We start from the raw sequence: 23,412 nt of genomic DNA on the forward strand, positions 1-23,412 counted from the left end.
TACATGTCCTTTTCTGCTGTGCTGGAAAGTCAACCTATGTGACCATACTTTGTCCTCAAGTTTCAGCCAGAAAAGTTGAAAAACATTTACCATTATCCTCAACCATTTCCTACAACAAGAGTGATAGAAGGCAAAGGGCACCTGACCTCCCTGAATACTTGAATTTGAGGAGGGCAATATTGACAGAAAGAAAAATTACTCAAATCACCCACTTGTTCCAAGAATGTATATTATATTCATGAGCATTTTTTCTGATAGGATGTGTACCTAAAGTCTGAGTTTCCTTAATTAATAACACAGAATGAAATAAACATATTCTGCTGTCATGTTACCACAAGTCATTTTCAATATGTGTCAGCTCTCTAAGAGGGGACTCCTGGGTCCTGCCATTAGTCATTTCTGTTGTACCCATGAAAGCTTGATCCCTACCTTCTCAGTGGACAGATTGACAATAGCAACCACTGGTCTTCTCCTTTCCCATTCCTCACCCCTCTTCTCCTCTCCTAAAGTGTACTGAGCTTTCACTTCACTGCCTCTCAGTCATCTTTCTTTGCTTTTCTAATAGCTTTCAAATGAAATCCACACTCCTAACCATGGCTAATAAGATTATGAGCCATCTGGCTTGATACCTTTCCAATGCCATGTGACCCAGGCCCTCATTCAACAGCCTGTGACCAACCAGTGTATACCAACCCACCCTCCACATCTAAGAATACATACTGTTACTCTACCCTGCAGCTTCTGGGTCTGGACAAGGCAAAATATTCATTTGGATAACTTTGGGGGCATAGTAGGTCTCCATCCTGATAATGAAGAGAAAGAATTCTTACCATTTCTAGTCCATCATCCACCACACCTTGTAGGTGCTCACCTCTCTCTTAACACTTGTTTCAAAACCTAAAAAAATATCTGCTTTTCCAAAAGAACTCATGCATGTTTACAAGTCTAAGTTTGGGCCAAGAGTGTGGCCTAGTGGGAGTGTTTGCCTAGCATGCACAAAGTTCAAGGTTCAATTCCTCGGTACCACATACACAGAAAAACCTGGAAGTAGTGCTGTGGTTCACATGGTAGAGCTCTAGCCTTGAGAAAGCTCAAGAACAGTGCCCAGACCCTAAGTTCAAGCCCCAGGATTGGCAAGAAAAAAAAAAAGAACTCTAACTAAGCTGGGTACTGGTGGCTCATGCCTGTAATCCTAGCTATGCAGGAGGCTGAGATCTGAGAATGGAGATTTGAAGCCAGCCTGGGCAGGAAAGTCTGTGAGACTGTGGAAGTGGTGCTGTGCCTCAAAGTGGTAGAGTGCTAGCCTAGAACAAAATAGCTCAGGAACAGTGCCTAGGCCTGGAATTGAAGCCCCATGACCAACCAAAGAACAAGAAGGAAGAGGAAGAGGGAGTTAAATGGGAGTTAAATTCATCCATTTGAAAATGAAGTATTTTTTTTCACTAAGTCTTTATTAACTGTGGTCTATCCACTTGATAGGCAGATAAAGTGAAAATTGAAGTCAAATTACCAAAAGCTGTAGAAGAAATATTAATAAATGTTCTTGCCCCCAGATGATTATTTCCTTCCCTTTTCAGTCTTAGTGAAATTGAAGAAATTTCAATGTTGGAATGGCCTTCAGAAACTCCAAGCAGGTCTGGAGTGCAATTTGAATATTCTTTATTCAAAATGCTCAGGACACAAAGTATTCTAAATTTGATAATTTTTCAAATTAGTGAATACTTGCAGAATCTGTCAGCTAAGTTTTACTCATTCGAAACTACAAAATCTGAAATACTTCAAACTGGAAAATTTGGGAACAGAAGGAACTAAGAAAGGCACAAGCTCCCTAGAGCATCTGTACATTTGCAAAGCAGGAAATCTCTTTGAAAGAGGCATGTGGATGGAAGGGCCCTCAGAACTCATAAATTCCCTGGAAAAATAAAACTATATAAATAAATAATGAACAAAAAAAGAAGACACCAATTCTAAAATTATCATTACTTCCATTTTTTATTCACAATAGTTGTTTAACTTTTGATAAACCTCATTTATTTATGAGATTCATATGTTTATCAAAATGTACATAAGCTTCTTTAATCAGTATTTATAATTATAAAATATTCAGTTGAGCCGGGAATCAGTGGCTCATGTCACTGATATAATAGATATAATATAATAAATATAATATAATATAATAGATATAGATAGATAGATAATAGATATAGTAGGTATAATCCTATCTATTCAGGATGCTAAGATCTGAGTATCATGGTTCAGAGTCAGCGTAGGCAGGAAAGTCCATAATATTCTTACCTCCAATTAACAAGCAAAAAAGTCAAAAGTCCAAGTGTGGCTCCAGTGATAAAGCACCACCCTTAAGCGAAAGAGCTAACAGGCAGTGACCTGAGGTTAAGCCCCAGGACTAGCCCATGGATGTGCACGTATACATGCACTTATACACACACACACACACACACACACACACACAGACATGCACACACACCCTGCAGATTATTGCTCCATTTGCAATCAGCATCTGTCTTTCCACTGCTACAGACACAGGTATTTGGGGTAGATGTGTCAGTGTAATGCTCTGTTCCATGATGGACCTGGACTTTTGCAGTTAGAACTTCCATTATTCCCTTAATGGTTTACCATGTACTGGTTAGTTACTCTTTTTCCAGACATTATGCTAAACATTTCAGCGTATATCTTCCTCAGTCCTCACAGTCATCCCTCTGAGGCAGATAGGCAGATAAAGTGAGCATCGGAGTCAAATTACCAAAAGTTGTAGAAACAGAATTTCAAAACACTGAACCACAACAATACCAAGGAGTAAATACTATCTTTGCTTGTTTTATCTGCTCAGGAGTCACAGTTTGGGAGCTGATGACCTTTGGTTCCAAGCCTTATGATGGAATTCCTGCAAGTGAAATCTCATCCATCCTGGAGAAAGGAGAGCGCCTTCCACAGCCCCCCATCTGCACTATTGACGTCTACATGATCATGGTCAAGTGTGAGTAACTAGCATAGTCATTCACCACTGTGTCGCTGACCTTGGCACGCAGAGTGCTTTATGAAGCCTGCAAAGGCATTGCTGCTCTTAGCCAAATAGCCAAGGCCTCTGTTCCCTGAAGAAAGGTCATCACATTTTTCAAACATTCACAAATACCCCCTGCCAGCATTATTCAGAAAACACTCGCTTGACTCATTGAACAGTGTGACCTGACATTTGCCTATGTTTACAAGCAAATAAATAAAATTGGAGTCTTCTGTAAACCATTACACTAATGTACTCTATTCTCTTGAGTTGCTCGATGAAACACAGAGTAGCCTTGCATTTTGAAACCTGGTACCAGAGACCAAATGTTTTTAAATATCTAATGCTGAGTGACTTTATGAGGCTGATAGAATTAACATTTCTGCTTCGGATTAAACCTTTCAAATAGCAAACTCATGTTAAGTTTTCTGTTGTGTAGCATTTAAATGTTCTAACTGAAATAAGAGTGCGTAATTTGCCTGATGCCATTATTCCATTGGGACTAAAAGTGCCCTGGGCTCTTCAGGCAACAAAAATGTGTAATAAGCATTTGTACCAGATAGCAGCAGGGACTAAGACAGATCCGAGCTAATGTAAATATCCATGCCTTTCTGAACTTCAAAACACAGAGTTCATCTATTTTCACTGCCTTGGTTTGGACTGAGAAAGCTGGATCCAAAGAGGTCACATGATTTGTCACAGGTCACATTACAGTCTGGCCTAAAATAGCTTGATAGCCTGCTAATGGAAAATAAATGTGAACCCTTAAGAGACCCGAGGGTTTCCAGTCTACAGCTTCCCTCCAGCTTGCTGAATCTAGATTTAGATCACTGTGTCATCAAATGCAACCTCGTGGTTGTCAAAAGTATCCTCCTAAGGAAGGCGCTAGCCTTACAAGGTCTTGAGTTTCATCCCCAGCACTGTGCAATAAGTAAATAAACAAATAGGGATGCTTGGAGACAGTTAGCTTGTCACTTGTGTGAATGATGACTGAGTATAAAGTGCCATAAAGGAACCAGAGTGGTGACATCCCAAGTCCAAGTTCCTTACATCCTTGATGCCTTTCAAAGTTGCATCTGGTTTGAAGCTTCAGTGGAAACCACAGTGCTGAAGATGAATGTGAAATGGGATCTTTAAGAGCCTGGACACAAAAAAGCAACAGCATCATGCTAATACTACACCACTAAAGCTGGTAACTCAAGATTACTAATCCTGTGCAGAGGTGGGAAGATTAAAGGATTCAAAAATACTGTGTTCTCATGATCTTTTTGAACAGTAATCGGTGCTCATGGGGCAGCACCAAAAACTCTAATCACAAAGATTAGATTTCTTCATCCATCGCTTGCTGTTTGTCGAGCAGAATTTCCTCTGAAGTGCTTTTTCTAAGCAACATTGTCTTTATCATTTCTCCCAGGGTCCTTATTGCTCTGTTTTTCTTCAATTCCTTTTCTCAGGCTGGATGATAGATGCAGACAGTCGCCCAAAGTTCCGTGAGCTGATTCTCGAATTCTCCAAAATGGCTCGAGACCCTCAGCGCTACCTTGTCATTCAGGTATCAGGCTACAGTCTGCACATCCATTGGCAAAATCTCTTCAGTGAGCATCACTGGGCCCTGTCCTGTGCCAACATGGTCCCTTGTTTCTGGGGCATGCTACCATATCCCATGCATTACAGCAGCCTCAGTTAAGGCACAGACGTGCTTAAGAACTAAGTGGGATTCAGTAATGGGTAGCATTCTCCCAACCCTTTGTAACCATCCTATCTAAACTGTCCTATGCAGACACAGCCTCCTCTTCTGGCTCCTGTGTCATCTCACATTTCAATTCAACAGTGCCTAGCATGGTCACATAGAGAAGCAGGACAGCCTGAGTGTCTCACCACCATGTTGCCTTGTGTCCTGCCAAGTTATTTCTTTACCTACCTTGGGATGAGAAAAAGAAAGTTTCCTCTCCCCTTCTGAGATTTTTTCTTTAATCAGAGGGGGCTTGAACTCTGGGTCTGGGCGCTGTCCCTGAGCTCTTCAGCTCAAGACTACTGCCCTATCCCTTGAACCACAGCACCACTTCCAGTTTTCAGATAATTAATTGGAGATAAGAGTCCCTCAGACTTTTCCAACCAGGCTGGCTTTGAACTAAGATTCTCAGATCTCAGCCTTCTGAGTGCCTAGAATTCCACCCAGCTGATCTTTTAATGTTTTATTCCAGGGTATCCATAGTTAATGGGAGAAGTACTTACATTTCAGAGAACCACAGAATTTGAATTATATGCAAACTCAAACCTATAAGACACCTTCTCTTTTTATTTTTTTTAATTTTACTTATTTTTCTGGTACAGTCCTGGGGCTTGAACTCAGAGCTTGGACACTGTCACTAAGGTTTTTCTGCTGTCTTTTCTTTTGTTTTTTGTGGGTCATGGAGCTTGAACCAGCGTTCTGGGCGCAATCTCACAGCTCTTTTGCTCAAGGCTAGCTCTCTATCACCTTGAACCGCAGCACCACTCCCAATTTTCTGGTGGTTAATTGAACATAACAGTCTCATAGACTTTCCTGACCAGATCCCAGTCTCCTAGGTTGCTAGGATTACAGATGCGAGCAGCTCCTGGCTGCTGTCACTAAGTTGTTTGTTTTGGGGTTTTTTTTCTGCTCAAGTGCTCTACCACTTTAGCCACAGCTCCGTGGCCTTTTTTATGGTTAATTGGTGATAAGAGTCACAAAAACTTTTCTGCCCAGGCTGACTTTGAATCACAATCCTCAGATCTCAGCCTTCTGAGCTCTGGCATGAGCCACAGGTGCCTAGTGAGGCACCTTCTTTTTTTTTATTGTAATTAGTAAAAGGGTTACATGATATTTGCCAGATAGAAGGTGCATTAATTCACATACATTGATACCCTTTCACATGTCTTGGTACCCGTTTCCCTCTCCCCCACACCCCCCCACCCGTCTTGGTTTTTCCCCCTTCCCTATCAAATTTCAAATATCCAAATACAAATAAATTCAATATATCAGATAACAAAGTGAGATACTATAACAATATGAGATAACCAAGGGACAGCAAAGGAGATGAGAGACAACATAGTACATTAAGGACAACAATCATTCGTTATATGGCTTTTGTTTCAATATCCTGGAGATGTGAGGCCCCTTCTTACAATAGATCCCTAATTCAATATTTAAGTGACATATTCCAATAAGAACAAAAGGCAACCTCTATCCCAGTAGTAACTGAAGATAAACATATAGGCACCTTCTTATAATAGATCTCATACCCTAGTAGTTAGGAATAGAATAGCATGTCTATGGCCTTTTCTAATGGCCCTAAAATCTCTGCACCAGGGGGATGAAAGAATGCACCTGCCAAGCCCTACAGACTCCAACTTTTATCGCGCTTTGATGGATGAGGAGGACATGGAAGACGTTGTCGATGCTGATGAGTACCTCATCCCCCAACAAGGCTTCTTCAACAGCCCGTCTACATCTCGGACTCCTCTTCTAAGTTCTCTGGTACAAAACACCTCTCTCCTCCTCCTCCTCATTCCTCTCTTTCCCCACCCGGCTGTGTCTACCTATTTGAACACATTGAGCTGAAGAGACAATGGCAGCCATCTAATAGATCACACGTAGACAGAAGGGAGTAAATATTTTAATCAAATGGTCAAGTCAAAATCAGAACCATATAAATGTTGTAATATTTCTATTTTATTGAAATAGCTTGGGAGTCATCTGTTCAGCTTTAACCAGCCCTGTTTTTTCTAATGATTCAATAATAATAATAATAATAGTAAGCATCTTGAAATATTTCCATTCTTGGAGACCCTGCCTCTGGCCTTCTGTGTGAATGGGTGAGAATGTGCACATGTACCATGATGGTTCTCTGTCTCTTTTTTTCAGAGTGCAACCAGTAATAACTCCACTGTTGCTTGCATTAATAGAAACGGGGTATGTATGAACACTTCACAAGCCAGATTAACTCAGTATCATGTCTTTATTATTTACAGGAAAAAAAAAAGATTTTAACCGCACAAGGACTGACTTTTTTCCTACATGTTCTTTCCCCCAACATTACTTCCTTGCCAGCAACTATCAGAGGTCACAATGTTATTCAAAATAGTAACATGTGTGGCTACATCAATTTTAACTAAGGAAAATACAGTACAAACAGTGAAATACAGAAGTTAGTTCCTCACACAAGGTGAAACGTTTGGTAACCACATGTGGCATGTGGCTACTATACTGAAGAAAATCTGGTGACAGAACATTTCATCTCTTAGGACCCACCATCCCCTGCTGACCAAAGCATTGCTTCTTACTCTGCTGACTATTGCCCAGTGGTTTGGATGTTACCTTGGGGCTTGTCAGAAATCTACATTCTCAAGCCTCCAAATTACTGAATTTGTGTTTTGTTTGTAGAAATAGTTTCATAGTATAGCCCAGGCTAGCCTGATCCCACTTGCCCTAGCCTCTCACTGCTGAATTTCAGGAAGACACCCCCTCACTCCTCCTCCTGGCATGAATCTGCATATTAATGAAATTATAAGTGATATTTGTCTGCAGTGAAGTCTGAGTATCACTGATTAGAATCCCACTGCCTAATTTCTTCCCCAGCAGAGCTGTGCTGTCAAGGAAGACAGCTTCTTGCAGCGGTACAGCTCAGACCCTACTGGTGCCTTGACAGAGGACAACATAGACGACATTTTCCTCCCTGCACCTGGTAAGTACATGACTCAAGACAAAGTCATAAGCCTGAGCTTCCCTGCCCCATCCAGCAGGCTGTGATTCTCATTACCTGGGGTCTATGCTAGTTGTTTCCTTTCAGCTGGTTCTAGAGGTAAAGACTATGAAAAACTTTTAGATATGAGTAAGTAATGAGTGAGTACAGAATGGCTAAATATGAACAAGGCTTTTGTGTTCAGTTCAAGCTACAACTGGGTTTGCTTAAAAAACGGATCTATAAGTTTTCTGGATCTATGTGCATGCATGTCTATACAGATTTGTATGACACATACACACTTAGACATAACCTTTTTGGGGCCGGGAGTTTGGCTTACCTAGTATGCACGAAGACCTGGGTTCAATTCCTCGGTACCACATACATAGAAAAAGTCAGAAGTGGTACTGTGGTTCAAGTGATAGAGCCCTGAGAAAGCCCAAGCTCAGGCCCTGAATTTAAGCCCCAGGACTGGCCAAAAAAAAAACTTTTAATTTACAAAAGATATGGATGTTCAAGAAGTACAGAAAATAACTAGCTGAGTGTAGTAATGTATTCCTACAATCACATCTACTTAGGAGGCAGAGATAGAAGGATCATGATTCCAGGCCAGCCTAGGCAAAAATAAGATCCTATAAATAATATTCAGGGCATGGTGATATACACCTATAAGCTTGAGAGGTGGAGGTGAAAGGATCTCTATCTGACACTATCCAGGACAAAAGTGTAATATCTTACCTGAAAGATAAACTATGGCAGAAAGGGATGGGGCATGTCTCAAGTAGTAAAGCACTTCCCTGACAAATGCAAAGCCCTGAGTACTGACAAAATAAAAAGAAGAGAAACAAAAGAAAAAAAGGGATGACAGGAAGGGAGAAGGAGGGGAAAGGAGGAAAGGCGGGAGGGAAGGGGAAAGGATTTATTTTTCAGTGGTTCCTAGGGCTCCTTTGCGTTTGGTCATTTCACAGCGTTCACAGGAGCCATGGAATCTTATTGTGGGATTCTGGGTTCATGTTTTCCATATTACTTCACCTCTCCTTTCTTTCTAATTTCAGAATACATAAACCAATCCATTCCCAGAAGGCCAGCAGGCTCGGTACAGAACCCTGTCTATCACAACCAGCCCCTGCATCCAGCTGCCAGCAGAGACCCCCACTACCAAAATCCCCATAGCAATGCCGTGGGCAACCCTGAGTATCTCAACACCACTGCTCAGCCGACTTGTGTCAACAGTGTATTTGAAAACCCTGCCCACTGGCCCCAGAAGGCCAACCACCAAATTAGCCTGGACAACCCTGACTACCAGCAGGACTTCTTTCCTAAGGACTCCAAGCCCAATGGTATCTTTAAGGGTCCCACGGCTGAAAATGCAGAATATCTACGGGTAGCACCACCCAGCAGTGAGTTTATTGGAGCATGACCATGGAGGGTAGTAGCATCAGCCATAAAAATCCCAGACTCTTCAGAGACCCAGGACCAAGTCATGGCAGCTATTCTACTCCTGATAGACATGCTCATCTTAACTCTCACAACCCATGAACTGGGTTTACCATATTAATTCTGAGTAGCCTTTCTTTTAGCCCGGACGTACTCCTTCCCTTTGGGAAGCTGCAGGTACGTTCTTTGGCCTTCAAACTGTGAAGCTCTCACAAAAGAAAGCATCTAGCAAGATACCCATTTGAGCAGAGGTTATGGTGATATATATATATACATATATAGGCCTATATATAGGCCTATATGTGTATATATATTCATATATCCTGCTTGGAAATAGTTGGGATGTTTAATTGCCATTGTGGATATTGGTTTAGTGGGTTCTTCTAAGGCAGAAGAAGCTTGCTTGAAGTACTTGCTACACCAAGTTATTTCAGGAACCAAGTTATTTCCTTGGAACCAAGGAACATGGGCTCCAAGTCTTCCAGCCAGCACTTGAATCCACCAGCCCTGCTTCAAGACTCTTCCATTGAAAGACAAGTTAAATGTGCAAGACGTTCTGTATGTTCTAAGCAGGTCTTCTCGGTACTATATTAACTCATGGAAGGTACTATATATAGGATAAACCACTTTGTCCCTTCCTGGGCAAAGAAGAAATGAAAATAATTCTCTCTCAGACTAGACTGTTTTTTTGTATAAACGTGTCCATGGTACTTATTTTCATTAATTCACCAATGTTTTCTAATTATGAATGTTAAGTTTACTATGTTTCTTTTCCATTCCATTATCTTTCCCTGTGTTGGGGTCATAAAGAAGATGGTACATCAATGAACAACTAAGATTGTAGGTTTTGTTCCCTCCGCATTTAGACAGACACCTTTAATTAAGACAAATTCACAGAAGATTCTGGATCCAAATTTTAACCTTGACTGAACTGTGTCAAGTTGTCTAAGGGTGTATATCATGAGACCTGCAAAATGAAGCTGCTCTTAATGCTTATTTTACCTTTACCCATCTATAAGCCAAAATTAATTTGGACCACTCATGGAAATTAATCTTCCTTTCATGTCACTTCCATAGGTTATAATTGTAAGGGCATGTGTTTCCCCCTGGTAGGCCACCCCAATACCTCTCCAGATCAGTATGCAATAAAAGCTTACGGTAGGTCTTTTCTCCAGGTGCCAAGACAAGATAACATGTATAGAAAGGAACTCAAGTAGTAAATAGGCAAGTAGAGTTTGAAGTTGATATACAATATTTTCACAACCTCTATAGATGTTTCTGGGAAGATTTTTATCCTAACACAATTTCTTTATAATGGGAGGATCTAGCTAGTTGCTTATCCTTGTAATCCATTGGTTAAATACTTAGTCTGTATCTACTCTTTTCAGTGTATCAAGGAATAAATCCCTGATTCTGACATTCTTCTGGGTAGACAAGCAAGAGCTCCATTAGACATTTAAAATATCCAGGGACTTAGCAGTAAGGAAATGGAAAGTATGTTCCTAGCAGAAGAAGCCATGACCAGGAAAGCAATTGCCAAAGGAATCTATTCATATCAGTCACTCTAACATCGTTCCTTTGGGCCTGGGAATTAGGCTTGTAGCATCCTCCAACTCCCTAAATGTTAACTCCCTCCTGGGAATTTTGGCCTCTCATCTATTTAAAAAAAAAGATTAGTGAAAAAATTAAACACTATTTTTAGAACCTGAGGTTCCCTGGCCTTGTCAGCAAACCATTTCCATTATCTATTCACCTCAGAACAGAAAAGAGAAATTACAGCCAGATGTGTCTTCAGAACTGGGAAACAGATTAGGTAGCATTCTGCTATCTTATCAAGAAGCAGATGATTGATGAGGGGGAGTAGATATAAGTCAAATGATGACAACAAAATTCTAATATTTTTGTACTTTGTCAAAACTCTATTCAAGCTTTCTTTTCTTCTCCTGTGTATTTCCATTCTCCTGCACAAAATTTGCTATAGTCGCTATTAATCTTAACATTGTGTTCTCCCAAAACGTTCTCCTTCTGTCTGTGCAGGGAGAATGGGGTCTGTGGGAGTTGCATGGAATCAGTTGCTCTCTTGGGACCCCAGTGGCTAAAGTGGGTAGGACAGGAGAAGGGCAGCACAGTGTCCATAATTTGCATATCCTAGCCCTGATTTCACAGCCTGTACAATGTCTTCTCCATGTTTCTTCATTGATAGCCAGTCCTTCATACTTCCCAGACTGTCCACCTGCTAGCTCTCCCTCAGCCATTTCCTGGAAGATCACTCTTCATAGGCTCCACTTCAGATCTGGCCTTTAGAAACAGTTCAAGTTAAAGTGAGTCAGGATCTAACATTTACAATGAGCCATAATCCATACCATGCTCTCTCATACCATCTGTAAGGAGTCCTTATCAATCAGTGTACCTTCTGACAATTGCTTAGCACCTCCTGACAGAAAAAGATGAAATCATTCAACTCTACACATTTGCCATGAGTTCTGATTGCCACTGCTTTTCTAAGTAAGACCCCTGTGCAGGCACCAGATGGCATTATAGCAGATGATATCAAAGTTTAGGAATCTGCTCAGGGTTTTTAATTCTGTGTCTTAGGATCCCACCTCTATCCTCAAACTACAGACATGAAAGAGCCATAGTTAATGTAAGCACACAATGAACGTGTTCTCAGGCAGGGCTATCTATGGGAATCTCCTGTGAGAATCCTTTGGATTCTGATATGTCTTTCAAGTTAAGCTCAGGACTTTGGAAAGCACTGATTCTGATGTGAACCTGAGGTTCAAACATTTCATGGATGTAAAAGAAGGGCCTGAGAAGGGAGAGCCTTAGCACTTGTCTGTGGCTTTATCCTAAGAGATATACGCATGTCAAACCTCTCTGGTATATATGTGTAGGATGAAGCCATTGGGTAAGAAGGACTTGTCAATTCTCTCTCTCATTATAAACTAAAATGACCTGTGGGGCATCAGCAGTTCCTGCAGACTAATCAGAGGTTCCACCATGCATTTCTAGTAGACAATCTGGGTTGAAACCCTCAACTCCAAGGTTTTCCCAGAGACCTTCTACAGGTCTTTTACATGGTACATCTAAACCAGGCCTAAAGTCAGGATTGAATGAAAGAGATGGGGTAAAAATTCCTATATACCATGAAAAGAACAATTCTTAGGAGCTGGTACATCTGAGATTTGGCCACTAGTGAGCTTTTCTGAATTCTGAAAAATAGTTTATCCTGAAAATAGCAAATACCAGACCTAAGTCTTAGCAAAGCCCAGGTTCACGTTTGCATTTTCCTAAGAAGTTGGAAAACAATCACTTCCTCTTTCATTTTCCCCCTTTGAACAAGCTATTTCCTCTTAAGATGCAGCTGTTGAAACTGCCACTAATCTCTACCTTGCATTTCTTTCTTTTGATAAGCACACACTTCTATTGTAACATAATGATGTGTTTATATTTCCTTGCCTGGGGAGAGGGGCAGGTGCTGTAAAATCTTAACTGAACTGAAATCCCTGCCTCTTTTCCCAGCCACACCTGCCATACTAGAGACAAACATCTTTGTACTATTAAAGACACATTCAGAGAGGATTTTTTTCATTGTAAATCTATTTTTGTAACTTTTTTTCTTGCAGGATAGGATATATGTCCTCTTTATGTAGCACTGAACTTTGTAAAGTATATTTTTAGGAAATTCATTTTTTTCTACTAAAAGAAACCATTTAGAGACTGCAATAGAATCAAACTTTAAAATTGAAATCTTTGTTTCTATGGGTTAAATTAATGCAAGAGAATTGCCTTTTCTCTTATGGAAGGCACAGATTTCTTGGAAAGCTAAGCTAGATCACTGCCACAGTAAATAGCAGAATCCCCATTTTGCTATTGATAGAAAGTAGACAGGAGCACATTAGTTTAATACTAGTATGAACTGGGCTCTGCTGAGTCTGTTTGGGGACAATGTGGATGGAAATGGATCACTAGAGTACTCCCTTCTAGAAGAATCCAACAGTATGCCAAACTCTGCCCTTTTAAATGTAAGAAAAGCAATAATATAGCACATTTGTTTGTATATACTAATCTGACATTAATACAAATTATTTTTATATGTGTATTTACAATTGATAATAATTTACCAATATAGACTAGAAATGTCTGGAAAGCCATAATAATGTTTACCATGTTTGATTACTCGCTGTTTGTGAACTCCTCCATCAATCTTACCAAGTACGAGTATGACTAGGCTAAAGAGGAGTTATTTCAACCTTGGCTGCACCATAAAATTGCCTAGACAGATTTTAGAAACTCTTGAAGCCCAGCTATGTCAGAAACTATGTATTCCTCTTGAGGGGTGAAATCCTGGCATTTGTACATTTTCAAAGATCATAAGTTCTTTCCAATATTCAGTGAAGGTTGGAAACCACCAGCTCAGGGGTTAGCCCAGGTACTTGGACTGGCAGTGACTTCTGCAGATGTGAAAACTCGAAGTCACGAGACAGTAACATGTCTGTCACAGCTGTCACAAGGAGTCAGGAGCCTGGTCCAAGTACCAGGGTCTAGCCAAAGGACTAACGCAAAGGAAGTATAAAGCAGACCTCTTGCATTTCCTAAGCTCTAAAAGTGGATTGGTAAGATGAAAAGATTGAATATTCCTGCAATGGACAATGTTGCCCCCTAGAGCAGCCATGTTTTTATCCAGCAGGAAAACCTAATCTATATTACAAAGGGAAAACTTCAAGAAAATTGAATTGACTTTTATGGAAACAAGAACCTATGAAAATTTGTTCACTCAATAAGATTTTTATGTTCTTTTCATAAAATATACTTGGGATGAAAACTGAAACAATCCATTGTGGGTTTCTTCTTCTTCTTTTTCTTCCATGTACATCTGTAAAACCATACTATGTTCTGTGTGGTCTAAGTCTGTCATGGCTCATTATTAGCCATGGCTAATTATTAGTCATTAGGACTTCAATCCCTACTACCTGAGGAAAAAAAGTATACACATTGAAGATGGTTTTTTCCTTATTTTTTAAAACTTCTGACCTGATTTGGCTACAGAGTTATCATGCAGCATGGTGTAATTGCTTGTAAATTAACAGGTCCCATGGATCTGATGACTGGTATTAAAAGCAATGATGTAACTGATTAACATCAGATAGCAATAACTTTATGTTAGTAACTTCACAAAATAGCTTTATAGCTTCTTTATGTGGTATGTTTTAACCAGTACAATTTTGCAGTGGTAAAAGCAGTATTTGTACAAATGGAAAGCAAGATTCTCTTTTATATGGTTTCTACTGTTGATCAGAATATGTCGATTGTATATTGAGTATTAAAAAATTACATGTATATTATCATTGTTCTTTTCTTTCTACCTTTTAATAGCATTGCATTCCTTGTTAATGCAGTGTTCATTTTAGTAATTATTCATATCTCACTGTATATCTTCTTTCTTAAAATGTTTCTTATCTACTTATTTACTAGTGGTATTGAGGTTTGAACTTGGAGTCTGATCCTACACAAATACCTTATCACTTGAGCTACCTCAGAAGCCCTTTATGTTTTTGCTATTTCAGATAAGGTGTTGAGCCTTTGCTGGAGACCCCTTTGGACTGTGATCCTCCTATCCCATCTCATAATTAACTGGGGTTACAGGCATGGACCACCACACCTGGTCTTTTTCTTATTTTTGTATCTATTATATTTTTTGTCTATTTGTTTTGCAGTTCTGGGTGTCAGACTTAGGATTTCTCACATGATAAGCAAATGTTTTATCACTGAAACATATACCTCTGACCTTTTCTCCCTTATTTTTATTTATTTATTTATGTATGTATGTATGTATGTATGTATGTATGTATGTATGTATGTATTGCCAGTCCTGGGGCTTGAACTCAGTGCCAGGACACTGTTGCTGAGCTTCTTTTGCTCAAGGTTAGCACTCTACCTCTTGAGCTACAGTGCCACTTCTTACTTTTTCTGTTTATATGGTACTGAACCCAGGTATTGAACTCAGTACTTCATGCATGCTAGGCAAGTAAGTACCCTACCACTAAGCCACATTCCCAGCTCTTTCCCACATTTTTATAAGCATCAATTCTCCATACAAGAGCCTTGGATTTTGACAACCAAAAAGGTACACACAATGTTCCTTGATCAGACTCAACTACTCAACCACTCATCTTCATCTCTGCTTCTCAAGTCTAGTTAACCAAACTTCACCATTCCGTTCATACATGCACATGAAGTATTTTGACCCTATCACGCTCCTTCCCTTTCTCCATCTGCCCTCCTTGTACCCACTAGTAGCCGCACCCTAAACAGGACCCGTAGTACCTTTCTGCCATTCGTTTTTCTAAGTATACGTTAATTGTTCAAAGGAATTTTATTGCGTAATTCCTCACAGGCCTATTCGTACATTAATCCTATTTACTCTCTTTCCAAACACCTCTGCCCCCTACTATTCAACAGCACTCAGTGTTGTTTAAAAAATTTTGGAGCATATTTTGGTGTTGGGGGAGAAGGGTTTATACCTAGGATTTCCTAGGATATAATTCTACCACTGAAACCTAACCCTTATCATTTAAAATTAAATAATAAACTTTAGTTTTAGAGCATGTTTAGAATCACAACAAAACAGAGCAAAAAGTACAAGTTGCTCCCGCATACTTCCTGCCACACGCAGCCAGTCTCTCCTGTCACTCGTGCTCTTGGCTGTGAGTGGGCTCAGCACCTCCTATTCTCCTCACACAGTTCCTCTGGTCACCATCACACCACAGTCCTTCCAAGCTTTTCAGTCTCAACACAGGTGTAGACACACCACAGACACTCGGCTACTGCACAGAACTACTTCAATAATGAACGAATAAAGAAAGAGTCAGTTATGTAATTGTAAAAAAAATATTGAGGAATAAAGAAATGTAACTGATGAAACGAATGACACTCATGAAGAAGAAAGAACGACTTCTGGAAATGCAGACCCCAGTACCAACCAAGATCCCAGTGCCAAGGGCCAAGGTGGGAGAACACAGCACAGGAAAGGAACCACTCACTTGATAGATGGTTGCAAAGGGCTCACTGGGCACCTGGGTACCAAACACAGAGGAGCCAACACCCCTGGCCTGATGGGCAGTCCACAGCCCAGTTAGCTGCTTTAACTGCAGCAGATTCTGACTCCAGAGAATGAGGGACCTTCTGGCCCTGGTTTTCCCTCCACCAGCTGGTCCCCACACAATGCCTTACCTTGTTTCTTTTATATGAGAGAACCCTGAGCAGGAAACTGGGCTCAGCTAGCTCCAACTCACCCTTCCATCCCCCAGGCCTGCAAAGCTGACTCTAATCAATTCCAGAAAAATCACAGCTTTGTTTCTATGTTATTCATTCTGGACACCCTCCTGCTGAGAGAAGCTGGGATTCCATGTGGATGGAGGTACATCAGAATAACTAGGTCCATGAAGAATAAGCAAACCAGGAATTTCCCAGCCTTACCTCTGGGACTATCATCCACCACAGAGACCATAAACCTTCCTGCTTCCTGTCCTCCCTTTCTCCACTCACTGCTTTCCTTCCTCCTGAGCCTCTATATTCTGACTGCTGGGAAAACCCTGGAAGCTTCGTAAGCACATAGGGTTTAGTAGAACCAAAGCCTTTGGTTAAGGTCTTTAGCTCCACAGGTAGAAAAGCAAGATGCAGCAAATGAGATGGACCAGGGGAGTATTCTGGGACCCTGGCCTTCTGGAACCTGAAATGTGACCCTAAGTGGGGATCAGAGATCATAGTCTCAGTTCCCTTAACCTCGCTGAAAACTCATTACCACCACATTCTTGCCGCACCTCATAATTCTTGCTGAAGCTCAGTGCAGCAGGCTTTTGAGCTGAAGGGATTTGCCTCTGGGCCAATAATCTTATAATAATAACTTATTTAGAAGAAGAAAAGATTTCCCAAGGGCTAGAGGTGGGGCTCAAGTAAAGCATTTGCCTAGTAAGCAGGAGTGAGTTCAAGCCCAAGTAGTAGAGTGCTTGCTTAGAATGCAAAAAGCCCATGGGGCCGGGAGTTTGGCCTAGTGGTTAAAGTGCTTGCCTAGCATGCATGAAGACCCGGGTTGGATTCCTTGGTACCACATACATAGAAAATAAGCCGGAAGTGGTGCTGAGGCTAAAGTGGTAGAGCTCTAGTCTTGAGAAAGTCCAAGGACAGTGCTCAGGCCCTGAGCTCAAGCCCAGGACTGGCAAAAAAAAAAAAAAAAAGAATGCAAAAAGCCCTTGGGTTTGAGTCCTCAGTACCACATACACAGAAAGAGCTGGAAGTGATGCTGTGGCTCAAGGGGTAGAAAACCAGCCTTGAGAAAAGCCTAAGGCTTAAAGCCCGGAGTTCAAGCCCAGGACTGACAAACAAATCCCAAAAGAGTCTAGGAAGGATGACTTTATTGCTCTTTACCTTCTATCCAGCACTTGTTCCAAGCTTAGGCCACTTGCCCTAGTGGCAAGTTCTAGGGGGACCCTTCTATCTCTGTCAAATGGGACTTTTTAATACAAATGCAATTACTTGAATTTTAAAAATAAGTATAAATTATACAAGAGTTTGGCTGTGATTGTTATTATTCTTTCTCAACCCTCAATTTTAACTTTGATTGAAACCAAGTATAGTGACCAAATTTCTACCTGTAATCCCAGCACCTGAGGAGCAGAGGCCAGGAGGATCTGGAGTTCAACGGGCCTAGCAACATATTAGACCCTGTCTCAAAAGAAATAAAAACAGGCAGGGTTCTGTTGGTTTGTGCTTGTAATCCTAGCTATTCAGGAGGCTTAGATGAGAGAACTGTGGTTTAGAGCCAGCCCAGGCAGAAAAGTCCATAAGAATCCACCTCCAATTAACCAACAAAATGCTGGACTAAGGCGTGGCTCTGGTGATAAAACACCAGCCAAAAATGAATATACAAACCAAATGAGAACATGAAGCCTTAAGTTTAAGCCCTGGTAATGGCACACACTAAGGATAAAAGCAAAAAGATTGGATAGAGAAGCAGTGAACTTACATGAGGAATTTCATCACACCAGTCCTCACAATCAGTGAAAAGTATTGCAAGGAGCCTCTGAATAGACAGACACAATTTATATATGTATGTTCTTAGGCATCTCCACCCTTCTGCTCCCCATCAATGACACTGAGACCTCCAGAAGACACAAATCTTGGGGTGCACAGTCAGTGCCACGCCCTTAAGTCCTCCTACAGCCAGATACTAGATGTAAAAAGAAATAGAAGCTCTCCCTGAACTGGGAGTTTGGCCTAGTAGTAGAGTTCTTGCCTAGCATGTACAAAGACCCAGGTTCAATTCCTCAGTACCACATACATAGAAAAAGCCAGAAGTGGTTCTATGGCTCAAGTGGTAGAGCTCTAACCTTGAGAAAGCCCAAGGACAAAGCTCAGGCCCTGAATTCAAGGCCCAGAACTGGCAAAAAAATAAAAATAATTTTTTAAAAAAGCTCTCCCTAGATCCTATTCTTAAAAATTGCCCTTTCTGGGTCTGTGCCAGGGACAGTTCCAAGTCCTAGACACATTGCAACATGTTCAGATCTGCAGGAAAAGTACACATCAGTTCCACAGTGCCCACCCCCATGTGCTCAACAATGGCTCAGTTCTGTAACTCAATCTAAGGCCTCTTGCCTGGGCATATATATCTTCACCTCGAAGTTAGGAAGAAACCTAGTGAACCCCGGCTGTTTGGGCCAGGAGTCCTTAGGTTCCCAGTACCTGTACACGGTACACACAGAACCAGGTAGCTGGCTCTGTGTTCTGGTTGCTCTTCTTCAGGGAAGCTGGCAGACCTGCAGAGAACAGAGGTATCTTCCATCCAGGTTCATCACTGAATGTGGTACTTCCAAAGCATATGAAAATTGGGAGGTCATGGCCTCTAGTGTTATACCTGCCTCGTTTCTTCTTTCTTTGAACTACTGGTGCAATTAAAGAAATGCAATGACTCTCTTTTCAGTGGAAGTGGGGGTGGGGCTAGGGGTGGGAAGCAGCTACTCTTCTCTCTGCTTGGGTCCACTCATTACACCCTATTTCCACAGAGGTTGTTTCCCCCACATATTTCACTTTTCTAGAACCCATTTCTTTGGTCTTTCTTCCTTATAGAAGGTTATCTTTTCCTGAACATAAGCAGGCTTGGAGTGAAAGGCCAACCAGAATATCTTACATTACTACCTACCATGTGTTTCCTGTCCTTACACTCATCCTGGGCTGATCAATCCCACAAAGGAAAGCTGCTTGGACACAGGCTCTCATCATCAAGGACAAAGAAACAGGGCATGTAGACAGCAATGTGTATCAATAACATAGAAAAAGTTGGAAGGGCTTTTGTAACTACTTAGAGGTATTTTTAAAGAAATTAAAGTGATAATAGAATGAAGTAGTCATGTTCACTAGATCCAAATGCTTTTGAGTATTTTTGTCAAACCTTCAAAGAAAAGCAAAGAAGAGAAAGACCAGAGTTCTACAATTCCCATTAAGGATTCTCCCTAATAGCCAAAAGACCTCCTAGGAAGACTTGCTTCTTACAGTTTCTACCACATCCCAATAGTGCCATTCTAGGAACCAAGCCTGTAACACATGGAGCTTTCAGAAACACTTTAGATCTAAACTATCGAAACAAGAAAAGACAAATCATTAAATATGATGTACTTACATTGCTACAATATAGTTAACACAAACTCTGACCCATGCCAGTGGGCAAAACCTAGCCAGCAAGCTGATTGTAACAGTCAAGTTTTATTGGAACAAAGCAACATATTTATGTGTTTTCTATGGCTGTGTTTGCCATACAATGGCAAGGTTGCAGCAGAGATTCTATGACCTATGAAGCCAAATATGTCTATCTGGCCTTTTATTTTAAGAAGTTTGCCAATTTCAAGACCAGAAAAATATTAAAACAAATAAGAGAATCAGTAGGACAGTGATGTATACATATTATAGATAGCCTATAGTCCATCAGTCATAAACTAGACAACCAAATAAGAAAGATAATTCCACTCAAAATAGCCCCTAAGATGAAAAAATGGTATGAATAAATTCAATATGCAAGAAGAAAATGAAAACAACTAAAAACTGTTGAGGCGTAAAAAACAATTAAAAGATATATCACGTTCATGGGCATAGGGATGTTATAAAGAGCCCAATTGTCTCTAAATTCAATGCTATTCAAATTGCAATGGTTATTGTGGGAAATATGAGATTTAGAATTTCAAATACAGAACAGAAAATGTGTCAGAGTAGCCAGAAACTTTTGGAAACAATTCAATAATAACAGCAATGATATAGCAATACAGCCTAAAAATATAAAATGAAAGCAATATAATGCTAGCATCGGCATGAAAAATAATCACTAGGAAAAATTTAGAAATTTGGAAATAGACATTTGTGCATGGAAATATAGTACATGTTAAATATAATATTTCTAGATATTTAGGAATGGAAGTGTACATAATAAATGGTTTGGGAAAAGACTTCCAAACACTGGAAGTAGACTAAGAACAGACTAAAATCCTATTTCATACCAAATTCATTAACAAATTCAGATGGACTAAAAATCTAAACATAGAAAAAAATATTGGGCAGAATCCATGAACATATTTTTAAACCTTAAATGGGAAAGCAATTCAAATAGATAACACAAAACCCTAATGGCATAAAGAAAAGGATGGTTGGCAATGTAACCACCTAATTATGTTTTACAGAAATAATAAATAAACACTATATTCTAAGAGTGAGAAGCTTTGCGGAATATCAGTAATTAATATCCCAAAATATAGCAAAATTCCAATGAATGTATAATAAAAGCTTATACACCCCACTAAAATTTTGCAGTATATGAATGGACAATTTATGGAAAAAATTATAAACAACATTTTATGAACTTGTGTTCAACCCCACTAACAAGAAAATGTCACTCAGAAACAAAATGATAGGACCAAAAGCATAGCATAGGAGTGAGAGTGCTCACCTAGCAGGCACCGAGCCCAGGGTTCGATTCCTTGGTACCACATACACAGAAAAAGCCAGAAGTGATGCTGTGATTCAAGTGGCAGAGTGCTAGCCTTGAGTAAAAAGTATCCAAGGACAGTGCTCAGGCCCTGAGTTCAAGCCCTAGGTCTGGCAAAAAAAAAAAGTGATTTGGTTATTTGAAATAGGATAGGGGAGAGGGGAAAATAAGGTGAGAGGCGGGGGTGGGGGAGGGAAATGGGGACCAAGACATGAGAAAGGGTATCAATGTTTGTGAAGTAATGCACCTTCTATCTGGTGAATATAATGTAACCCTTCTAATAATTACAATAAAAATATATTTTAAAAATCTGATAATCACTTTTTCTATATGCTTCGATGAAAGTGTAAAAAATAAACTTTTTGGAGGATGGCTATAATTAAAAGTGATATAGGGCTGGGAATGTGGCCTAGTGGAAGAGTGTTTGCCTAGCTTGCAAGAAGCCCTGGGTTCAATTCCTCAGTACCACATATACAGAAAAAGGCAGAAGTGGTGCTGTGGCTCAAGTGGTAGAGTACTAGCCATGAGAAACCTCAGAGACAGTGTCAAGGCCCTGAATTCAACCCCAGGACTGGCAATACATATGTATATATAAATATATATATATATATACACACACATATATAGGCAAAAAATAAATAAATGGAAACAAGAGCTTAATTATAACTGACTGTTATTCTTAATGTATTATGTTTTTCTTTCTTATGTTGCCCTTTGGTTAATCTCATATTATTACAGTATCCCACTTCGTTACCTGGTATATTATATAGATGTTTACTTGTTTATTTGAAATAGGAGGGGAAAATGAGGGAGGGGGTGGGGGGATGGAAATGGGGTCAAAAACATAAGAAGGGATATTAATGTATGAGAAGTAATGGACCCTCTATCTGCACTCGTGCACACACATACACACACACACACACACACACACACACAAAATGTATTACCAAATTATTAGTCCCATTATGCAAGGATGGGAATGAGAGGAAGTTATTCTGCTTATAATTCTCTTTCTTGCTGTTTTTCCTCAATAATATACCTTGAAGACTTTTATGACATAAAACTGGTTCATTCTTTTTATATATTGCATAATATTCCTTGATGAGACCATAAATTATTTACTTCCTTGATGGATCTTTGATCATTTATTGCCAGTATGCTTTTGTAAAAGCATACTGTTTTATATTCTGTCTATGTTCTTCAATGAAGGCTTTCTTAAGAATACTGCAATGAGGGTTTGCCTTGACAAATGACATGGAGATGTAATCCAACAAGAGACTGTCAGATTGCCAGGATAAAACAGGACTCATTTTCTTTTCATCCTCACTTATTATCAATTATTTTAATTAATGCTGATTCCACTGTGTTTTTTGTCTTTTTTGGAGGGTTTTGCATTTTTCTGGAGAAAAACAATTAAATATTCTTTCTTTTTTTGTTGTTGGTCATGGGGTTTGAACTATGGGCCTGGGCACTGTCCCTGAGCTCTTCACCTCAAGGCTACCACCCTACCCCTGGAGCCACAGCCCCACTTTCAGTTTTCTGGTGGTTAATTAGAGATAAGAGTCTCACAGACTTTTGTGCCCTGATTTTGAATTATGATCCTCAGATCTCAGCTTCTCAGGTTCCTGAGTAGCTAGGATTATAGGCATAAACCACTGGTTTCTTTCTTATATTTACATAATATCTTCTTTTCTATAAAATATAATAAAAAATTAAAGTAAAACCATATTTTACTGTATTACTCATTTTTATTTTTTAATATTTTTATTGTAATTAATAAAAGGGTTACATGATATTTGCCAGATAGAAGGTGCATTAATTCGCACACATTGATACCCTTTCACATGTCTTGGTACCCATTACCCTCCCACCCACCCCCCCATCTTGGTTTTCCCCCCTTCCCCATCAAATTTAAAATAACCAAATACAAATAAATTCAATATATCAGATAACAAAGTGAGATACTGTAACAATATGAGATACCCAAGGGACAGCAAAGGAGATGAGAGATAACATAGTACATTAAGGACAACAGTCATTCGTTATATGGCTTTTGTTTCAATATCCTGGAGGTCCTTTCAAAGAATTTATTAATGTTGATTTTTACATCATATTTTAAATGACAAGTTTAACAAACAAGTGTTCAAGGAGAGAATCTCTATTTACAATCACTGGGACGTAGTATTTAGAACTTAAAATTAGGCTAAGGGTTTGTATGTCAT

The 23,412-nt window shown here is 39.9% G+C and overlaps 1 protein-coding gene across 1 annotated transcript in view; it reads left to right on the forward strand.

Moving 5' to 3' along the window:
- Positions 1-11,829, forward strand: part of Egfr (epidermal growth factor receptor) — a 183,019-nt gene extending 171,190 nt beyond the window's left edge. The window contains exons 23-28 of the mRNA XM_090332854.1: positions 2,852-2,998; positions 4,477-4,574; positions 6,354-6,521; positions 6,909-6,956; positions 7,623-7,728; positions 8,781-11,829. Of these exons, the coding sequence (XP_090188980.1) occupies positions 2,852-2,998; positions 4,477-4,574; positions 6,354-6,521; positions 6,909-6,956; positions 7,623-7,728; positions 8,781-9,145 (932 nt within the window). The 3' untranslated portion in view covers positions 9,146-11,829. The remainder of the gene's footprint in view (positions 1-2,851; positions 2,999-4,476; positions 4,575-6,353; positions 6,522-6,908; positions 6,957-7,622; positions 7,729-8,780) is intronic.
- Positions 11,830-23,412: the final 11,583 nt, after the last annotated feature.

This window comes from Megascapheus bottae, chromosome 5, assembly GCF_031878675.1.
Source record: "Megascapheus bottae isolate mThoBot1 chromosome 5, mThoBot2.hap1, whole genome shotgun sequence".
Taxonomy (NCBI): Eukaryota; Metazoa; Chordata; class Mammalia; order Rodentia; family Geomyidae; genus Megascapheus; species Megascapheus bottae.